The following is a 9,240-nucleotide window of genomic DNA, read 5'->3' as shown; positions in this document are numbered from 1 at the left end:
CCCGAGAAGAGGTGGTCAGGAGTGTGGTGGGGGTCTTCTGCCCACTTTGAGCTGCTGTTTCTCCATAGCTGCTTTTGGGAAGGGTGGGAGTGCAGTGGGATCTCACTTCTGGGCTGCTCCAGCGGATGCGGCGGACAGGGAAGGACAGGGTGGGGATGTAGTGGGAGCTGTGGAGCTCCCAGCCCTGGGCTGGGCAAGGTGCAGGAGGCCCAGGCTTGTCCTGGCCGTGGGGCTGCCAACCTGGCGCTGGTGGGCAAGGGATGCTCCTGAGTGTGTGGTCCAGCCCTGGCAGTGTCTGTGCCCAAGTGGTGCCAGTCCAGGTGGGCACCAGGGGCTGAGCTGGTGGGGATCAGGGGTGCCAGCCCAGCCAGGAGAAGCAAGTTTCTGGGGATTACACCTTGCTTTTCATGGCCATGGCCTCTGCAGCTTGGTTTGCCACCAGCCTGCGCCCCCGAGGGATTTTTCCCCTGAGCAGCAGCAACGAAATGAATAAGGGAAACTTCAGGAAAGCCCCTTTTTCAGCTGGGCTGCTGGTAACCGCTGGGTTTGTGTTCTGGGGCTGGCCTGCAGCCTTGCTCCCACGGGCAAGGCAGGAGCGGGGTCGCTGCAGGCACCTCGGGACCCTGCAAAGGGCTGGTGTGCAGATGGGGCTGGGATCCCCTTGGCTCGCCTTGTGTCCCTGCTTGTTCCCCAGTGCCTGGGTGCCGAGGGTGGGGGCACAGCACCCACTGGAGACTAACACCCCCCCACACAGCCCCCTTTGCTGCCTGGCACTTTGGGAGTGGGTGGGCTGGGGGTGCTGGAGGTTGGCAGTCATCAGGATTGGGAGCAGAAAGCCTGGGAAGGACGTCAGCTTCCCGAGGTTTGCTGCTTCTCTCCGCATTTCCACCATTTGATTTCCTGTTCCAGCAAAAGGCCAGCCAGGCAGGAGCCCCAGCCCCCTGTGGGGCCCCCAAATCCTGCTGCCCCAGCCCCCTGTGGGGCCCCCAAATCCTGCTGCCCCAGCCCCCTGTGGGGCCCCCAAATCCTGCTGCCCCAGCGCCGTGCCCGTGGGTGCTCAGAGCCCCTCCTGCTCTGTTTTCGGTTGACCCAGAAGACAAAACAAGACAGAAAACGGAAACCGCAGAGCGTGGTGTGCCTGTCACTGCAACCTGGCGAGGGCTGCAGGGGCAGCTGCCAGGCTGGGAGCACAGTGAAGCACCAGCTCTGGGCAGGAACGTCCCCTCTGCTTGGGAGGTGCCACCACACTGCCTGAGCCCTGCTGCACCCCGGGCACAGGGAGCAGGTCCCAGAGGGCAGCCTGCAGCTCGCAGGGTGGCAAGCGTGGGGTTGGGCAACTTTGGGGCTGCAGTGAGGGAAACAGGGGAATGTGACAAAATGAGTCATTTATATCTGGCATTGGTGGCATCGAGCCGAGGGGCGCAGAGGAAGGAGGGCCCGGATGGGGCAGTTGTGTCCCACCTCCTGTCACCCAACCCGGACATCTGCCGCTGATCCCAGATGGGTGCTTCCCCTTGGGGTCTGGGCATTGCCTGTGCCCAGGGTGCAGGGTGCTCTGTGCAAGGTCCCCATGGTTCAAGGTGCTGTTCCCCATGCAGAGTGCCTGCAGTGCAGGGTGGGTGCATGGTGCCCATGGAACAGGGTGCCCGTGGTGCAGGGTGCCTATGGAGCAGGGTGGGTGCGTGGTGCAGGGTGCCCATAGTGCATCGTGTGCATGGCACAGGGTCCAGCACTGCAGGGTGTCGGCAGCATGGGTGCCTGGGGTGCATGTGTGGTGCAGGATGCGCAGGGGCCCGGCAGTGCCAAGAGCACGGAGCAGGCTGCCGGTGCTGCACAGTGCCCATGGGACACGCTTTGCTCCGGGCTCTCTGCGAGGCTCCAGCCGCCACCATCTTGCTGGCTTCCTGCCACAGCAGGGCAGGCGTCCCAGCAGGGGAGTGAGAAACCACAGCATCCTTTTCTGCATCGGCCCGGCACTGAGCAGGCCGAGATTGCTCTTGAGAGCATCCGGTGTCCTGCTGGTCCTCGCTGGCACGGTGACACCCACAGCTCGAGAGTGGGGGTAGGTGGGGGAAATGGGTGCTGCCGGGCTGTGCCGGGAAGCAGCGGAGCAGAGGCTGTGCTCTGTGTCCCTGCTGCAGGGTGCTGGGCCCCTCCCCCCGGGCTGCCTGGAGCTCAGCTTCACCCCAGCCAGAAATGTCACCATGGGCCCCTGCCACCAGGGCTTTGCCACTCAGCAGAAGGCACTGGGGGGGGCACACAGGGGTTGCAGGGGAAGGTTGGGGAGCCCTGAACCCCCCACCAGCCCCCTGCACAGGCAGAGCCTCTGCAGCACTGTGTCATTTATTTCCAAAGCAGCCTCTCATCCTGCCAGCACCCTGGCGAGGTAGATGAGTGTTGGGTTGGGTTGGGGGGGATTAGTCCCGTTTTGCAAGAAATTGTCACGTGGAGTTGCTCAAGGTCCCAGTGTGGCAACAGCCGAGCTGGGAGGAGAGGTCGGGGCTCCAATGTCCCTCCCTGCCCCACGGCCTGGTCTGTAGGAGGGTGCCCCACACTCCCCCACCCCGGTGTCTGCCCAGCTGTGTCCCCGATGGTCCCAGCACACACCAGCCCCACGCTAGGTGTTGAACCAGCTCTCCAGGTCAGGATAGACACGGTCCCGGGGCAGGTTGGGGTAGACAGTACAGATGGTGCAGATGCGCTCCCTCCAGTCAGTGTAGAGCTTCACGCTGAACCTCTTCTGCCAGGCAAAGAACTGCTGGTAGCGGCTGGAGTTCATGGTCTTCAGGAAGGTGGCCAGCTCCGCCAGGGAACCAAAGTCGTCGACGTGAATGAAGGAGTCTGCAGGAACAAACTGCTCGTAGTTGGCCCGGGGAGGCCCCAGCACCACGGGCACGGTGCCAGCCATCAGCGAGTTCCTCCAGAGCTTCTCAGTGATGTAGTCCTGGTGGATGGAGTTCTCAAAGGCCAGGTAGAACTTGGACTTGGATGTCGTTGGCAAGAGGCAGTCCTTGCAAAGTGGCTTTTTGTTTGCTTTCCCATATATGTTCACGTGGAGGTACCTGGAGAGGTTTCTGTAGATTTCAGCTCTTTTCTGAGTCCTGCGGTAGTTGCTGATAACCCAGGACACCAGGTTGGTCTTTGTGGGGATGTGCATGGTGGCTGATTGGTTGGGCACAAGCTTGCCGTAGGGGATGAAGATGTCTGAGTCCCGTCTGTAGGTCATCACCCAGTTGAAGGTCTCATTCCACCCTGCTAGAGCTTTAGTGTTGGAGGGCGACTCCAGGGAGACCCACACCCAGCTCTGCCTTGATGGCCTCTCCTTGGGCAGCCTGTCCCTGCTGGAGTGGAGCCTGGTATGGGGGAACACCACCACATCTGCCCGGCCCAGGAGCTGCCTCTCCATTGTCAGCCAGCAGCCTGCGATGTTGTACAGCTCACGGCAGACATCCCCACTGATGCTGGGGACCTGCTTTGAGGGCCATTCCCACACCAGGACCACCAGCGGCTCAGTGCGCTTGGGAGCTTCTCCAGAGACCTTGGAGGGGCTGAGGAAGCACTTCAGGTTCCAGAGGGTGGTTACAAATACCCCGGTGGTGACCACTGCCTTCATGCCAGGCCAGCCCCACAGTGGCCGTGGCAGCAGCAATGCTCGGGGCATGCTGCTGGGCTGGCTGTCACCTTCTCAGGGGACAGAGCTGGCACCTGGGAAAGAGGAGAGGCCACCAAGGGCCATCAGGTCTTCTTGCCGAGGGCAAGTGGTGGTAGGAAGGCACTGGGGCTGAGGAAGGGCTGGGGAAAGGGCTTCTCTGCGAACCCGGGGCCTCAGTGTCACCCCTGGTCCTGACGCTGGCTCCCGGCTCCCCCCACGGTCTCCCATGAACCTGCTGTCACCCTGTGGTGGCTTTTGTGTCACCCTCTCACAGTCCCTGGTGTCCCCATCTCGGGGGTGAGCAGGGATGCTGCCATAGGCACAGAGCCTATGGGCAGCAGCCACCCGCCCCTCCCACCTCAACTTCTCGGCACCGCTCCCTGTTATGGGCACAAGGGCCCTTGGTACTTGGTCCGTGCCTCTGTTTCCCCACCTGACAAACAGCCACGGTGCCACTCCACCCTTCTTGCTTTGCCCCAGGCAGGTTGAGCCTGAAATTCAGCCAGCCTTGCTGCAGCCAGGCCGGGGAGGAAGGTGCCTGGGGGTCTGCAGGATGGGGCCATGCACCAAAGGGCGAGGGGGGACACCCGGGTCCTGCCTGAGCAACCCCACAGTGAGGCCCCAGCTGTGAACTGGGGTGTCCCTGGGAGTGACTGGGAAGTCCAAAACCCTGCTCAGGGCCAGACCAGAGAGTTCTGCCCGAGAAGCACCCCCTCACCCCAGCACCATTCTACAGCGATGGCAGGGCTTTCCCCAGGCTTGGGGTGCTCCCCCCAGGCTCAGGGAGCCCCAGCAGTCCGGGAGCTCACAGCCTTGGTGCCCCAAACACTCATACTTTATTTTGGAGGTATCACAGATGGCCAGTGCCCCGCAGGCAAGGCAGGGAGGACGGTGCGGGCGGGGGCCTGTCTGGGGCTGCTACTGGTGGGGTTCAGCCCTGTGGCACATGGGAATCCCGGCTGCGAGATGCTGGCCCTGACACAGTGCCCATCTGCCTGCTTCAGGTCTCCGCTGACGGTGCAGCCCCTTAACCAGCAGCACTGATGGAAAGGGAGAGTGGCAGCAGGGGCAGCAAGGGGGATGCTTGGCCAGGCTGGGGACCTGCCACCAGCTCAAGCCCACCCAGGAGTGCCAGTCCCAGGGGCAGGGCTCAGTGCCCGTGGGCCGCCCGCAGCATTTGGCGCCAAAGCTGGTTTCCCTTTCGAGGTAACTTCTGAAAACACGTTGGCTGCCTGAGCCCTGCTGCCGGCTAGGGCTGTCCTGGTTCCTCCCTGATTTTGGAGCCTCCTGGAAAACTGCCCTGCTTTCCCACCCCAGCTGCTGCAGCTTCGCTGTGAAAAATCCCTTCCCTGCCTTGGCCTGCTCCATCTGTCCCGCTAAAATACACAAGCAAAGTTTAGGCTCCAGAACAACCCAGCATCTGAAGCAGGGAGGTTTGGGCAAGGTTTGCCGGCTCCCTGCAATGCACGCTGGTGCTTCAGGTCCCTCTGCCACCAGTCCCCAGCAGCGGGGTTGCTGCCCCCCTTTTGAGGATGGTCTGGGAGGGAACCCCCTGCTCCGGCAGTGCCAGGAGCCGCCCGTTTCTCAGCCCCTCTCCCTGCAGCAAGCGGTGGTGCTGAGCTCAGACTTACCCGGGAAGGGCTGGCGCGGTGGCATGCGAGGTGCGGGCGTGCGTCTGCCAAGGGCAGCTGCCAGCACTGGGCTGGGGCATTCGAGGGCTTCCTCTTTTCTGCGGTCTTGCCTCATCCCGGCCCCACATGGGTCCTTCCTGCTGTGCATGGCAGCTGACACAGCCCCGCTCCCCGCACTTCCCCTGTGCTGCGTGGGCAGTGATGTGACCCCGGGGTGGGTGGGTGCCTCACAGCTGGGTGGGTGCATCGTGGCTCGTGCATGCCCCATATCTGAGAGGGTGCCCCGTGGTTGGGTGCATGCCCCGTATCTGAGAGGGTGCCCCGTGGTTGGGTGTGGGTGCGTGCCCCGTATCTGAGAGGGTGCCCCATGGCTGGGTGAATGCCCCGTATCTGAGAGGGTGCCCCATGGGTGGGTGCATGCCCCGTATCTGAGAGGGTGCCCTGTGGTTGGGTGCATGCCCCGTATCTGAGAGGGTGCCCCATGGCTGGGTGAATGCCCCGTATCTGAGAGGGTGCCCCATGGGTGGGTGCATGCCCCATATCTGAGAGGGTGCCCTGTGGCTGGGTGCATGACCCATAGCAAGGTGGGTGCCCCATGGTGGATGAGTGGCCCATGGCTGAGCGTGCGCCCTGTGGATGGGTGAGTGCCTGGTGGCTGGGTAGGTGCCCATGGCTGGCATGTGCCCTGCGACTGCCCCGCGGACTGGGTGTGTGTCCCTCTGGCCGGGTGCGTGCCACACGGCAGGGTGGGACACTGTGGCCCAGTGCATGCCCCATGCCAGGGTGCTGCCCCGCAGCAGTGCCCTGGCACCCCCGGGAAAGCTCCTGGTGCAGGTGCTGCTCACAGCTCTGTGCCTGCACATCCCACCCCGTCCCCCAGTGCTTCCCCCACCACCCTCCAGGTGGGCTGCGGCTCCTTGGAGAAGGTGCATGTGGCCCCATGTGGGATTTCAGTTCCCCAAAGGGGTTTCCCAGTTGCCAGGTTTGAAACAGAGCCCAAATTGTGGCTCCTTTCTGCCAAGCGCCTCTCCCGTCCCAGCTGCCAGCCTGAGCCTCCATGCCTGAGCCCATGGGGCAGCTCTGCTAGCTGGCAGCTCTGTGCCAAAGCACACCTCACTCTTTTGCTGAGACCACTAATACATCATCATCATCATCATCATCATCATCATCATCATCATCATCATCATCATCATCATTATTATTCTTGAAAGCAGGACTGTTGGGCCCGGCTGCATGCCCCTGGCACATGCAGCTCCCTCTGAAATCACCCAGGAGCAGCCAAACAGCGAGATGTTCGTTCATCTCAGACTGGAACCAAGCGCGCCCTGAGTGTTTGCTGCTGCCCATGGCAGAGCTGGCAGGGATGGAGGGGAGCATCAGCACCAGAGCCTCAGCCTGGCACTGCCACCCAGGGCCATGGGCAATTCCCGCTGGGTGGGTGCTGGGAAGGAGCTGGCACCTTGCTCGCGTGCTGGGGGTTCGTGCTGGGATGGGTGCAGGCATGGCCCTGCCCTCAGCCTCGCCAGGGTGCCTCCCATCTGCCGCCCGCAGCCTGGTTGAAAACAGGATGCCAGCCTGACTTTGGCTCCCACTAACTCATCTTGAAACCATCAGCTGAAGTGGCATCAGCAGCTCTTCAGTGCTGCCAAGCGCCCAGCACCATCCCCGGCCGGGGATGCTCTCTGCCAGAAGGGGAAGCAGGCACACATGTGCCTCGGCGGCATCTGCACAGGGAGCCATCTCCTGTGCCCAGGCTGCAGACCTACCCCCATCCCAGTCTGGCCACGTGCCCAGTTGTTGGCTTTGTTGGCAATGCTGTCCAGGCACCACATCTCCCCCAAAGCCCTGGCAGGGGAAGAGAGATGGGGAAACTGAGGCAGCAGCAGGGAGGGGAGCTCCAAGGCATGCAGCACTGTCGCTGGAGCCAGCAGGGGCACCCAGAGAGCTGAGAGCGGGGCCCCAAACCACTCCCTGGGGGTCCCTGGGCTGCTTGGGCACCCCGGGGGTCTGCACCCCCCACTGCACCCTTGCTCCTGCCGGCTGCAGTGCTGGGAGCAAGGTGAGGGGCCAGGCAGCAGCTGGGCACAGCACTGCGCCACCGCACCAGGGCGTAGCAGGGCTCTGTGGTTTCAGTGCCACCCTGGGGAGCCATCAGAGGCCAACTGCAGCTCTGGGCTGGGTGTTTTTTCCTCTCCAGTCATGTCCCCTGTTTCCTGTTATCTTTTCTCACCCCTTTTCTGCGTTTCTTCCTTTGCGTGATTGAGAGCCCAGATATCAGGCGCTGCATGGCCCACGGGGCACTGTTCCCAGCCTGGCCTGCCCCAACCCACTGGTTGCAGGCAGCGCTCCTGGGCTGGCCAGAGCTGCTGGCATTGTCCCCACTGCTGTCCCCATCCCCCAGCCCTGGGGACCAGGGCCATGGAGCACGGCAGCAGGGACAGCAGCAGTCACAACATTACCACGGGGGATGCAGGATGGGTCATGGCGCAGGAGGGAGCTTTTCCCTGGCATTTGTCACCGTCACTCCCAGGTACTGCCCCGGGACACGCCAGCAGCAGGAACGATGCCCCTGGGGGTACTTGCAGACGGTGGGTCCAGGCACTCTGACCCCCGTGGCCCAGGGATGTGGCAGCATGGTGCTGGAGGCTGGGGGCAGCCCTGCCTGGGTGCCTGGGGCCAGGCTAAGGGACCCTCGGGTAAAGCTGGACAGCACCAGCACAGGGCAGGGAGCTTTGTGTGGGTGGGTGCTGCCCTCTGCAGATGGCCCCACACAGAGGAGCTTGGCCACCCCACAAGGGAAGTCCCCCAGGTCCACAGAGGAGGTGGGCCACTGGGTCCCCGGGGCTTCAGGGCCCCAGGCCCACCGAGGAGATGGGCCACTGGGTACCCGGGGCTCCAGGGTCACGGGTCCACCGGGAGATGGGCCACTGGATCCCTGGGGCTGTGTGGCCCCATGGCTCACCACTGCTGGGTCTGTCTTGCCCCATGGCTCACTGCTGGGTATGTCTCTTGCTGGCCCCTCATGGGGCTTCATGGTCACGCCAAGCAGAAGAGGAGCTGCAGAGCTCACCATGACCTTTGAGCCCACGTCACTCACAGTCCCACCCATGACCCTCTCTGTTGCACCCTCCGAGCTGGGGACCACTCGGCTGCAGGGCAGGGTTTTTTGAGGTGTTTCTAGTGCGGGCTGGGGACAACCCATGTGCCCTCCCTTGGGAGGACCCAGGGGCGCGTGCATCCCTCCTTCCCCAGGGACCAAGCAAAAGCCACCACTGGAGCAAGGCCTGGGCCAGACGGCCCGTTGGCTGAACCCCCGTGGCCTGGCTTACCTCGACACCACAACTCTCTGGTGTTTCAAAGCTGGAGAAATGCCAGAAAACCTCCGGGTGCTCCCGGCGCAGCAGCCCCGGGGTTACTCGTGCCAGTGGGGCGCAGGCGGGAGTGCACTGAGCCAGCCCTGGCCACCCCCTGCCCAGCGCTGCTGCCTGTGGCCCTTCCAAACCCACTGCCTGCCCTGGGGCACGGAGCCCTGGTGCCACCCCACCACCCTGTCCCCCTGCGCACCCCTTGTCCTCCCTCACCTCTGCACAATGTTTTGCCCACAAGTTTTTTGAATAATGGCGCTTTGTGGCAGGACAAGGGCAGCTTTTGTTAGCACTGGGGCAGCTGTTGCAGAGCCTACCCGAAACACAGTCACCCTTAGCAACAACACTTGGGGCTGGGGCAGCCAAACGGGTTATCCACAGCTCTGGGCTGCACTTGGCCCTGAAAGCAGAGATTGTTAATGATAACCATGGGAGAGGCGAGGGGGTGAAGGAGAGGTGGCTACAGACAGCAGGCGGGGAGGGAGGGAGAGGTGGTCAAATGAAGAGAACCAGAGGAATGGAGGGAGGGAGGGAGGGAAGGATGGATGGATGGAAGGAAGGAAGGAAGGAAGGAAGGAAGGAAGGAAGGAAG

General features: G+C 63.0%; 1 protein-coding gene across 1 annotated transcript; it reads right to left on the bottom strand.

The window, feature by feature from the left end:
• Positions 1-2,381: 2,381 nt before the first annotated feature.
• On the bottom strand, positions 2,382-5,360 carry FUT7 (fucosyltransferase 7). Its single transcript, XM_009636322.2, has 2 exons — positions 5,284-5,360; positions 2,382-3,705 (listed from the first exon to the last, which is right to left on the bottom strand). Exon 2 carries the CDS (start codon positions 3,659-3,661, stop codon positions 2,618-2,620), a length of 1,044 nt encoding a protein of 347 aa, XP_009634617.1. The 5' UTR covers positions 3,662-3,705; positions 5,284-5,360; the 3' UTR covers positions 2,382-2,617.
• Between the last annotated feature and the right edge of the window lie 3,880 nt (positions 5,361-9,240).

Source organism: Egretta garzetta, unplaced genomic scaffold, assembly GCF_000687185.1.
Source record: "Egretta garzetta isolate BGI_Z169 unplaced genomic scaffold, ASM68718v1 scaffold143, whole genome shotgun sequence".
Lineage (NCBI taxonomy): Eukaryota > Metazoa > Chordata > Aves > Pelecaniformes > Ardeidae > Egretta > Egretta garzetta.
The sequence above is the reverse complement of the archived record's forward strand: the minus strand, read 5'-3'. Positions and strand labels throughout refer to the sequence as shown.

Coding starts and splice junctions, on each gene's coding strand:
- FUT7 (XM_009636322.2), bottom strand. CDS start 3,661: ATGCCCCGAGCATTGCTGCTGCCACGGCCACTGTGGGGCTGGCCTGGC.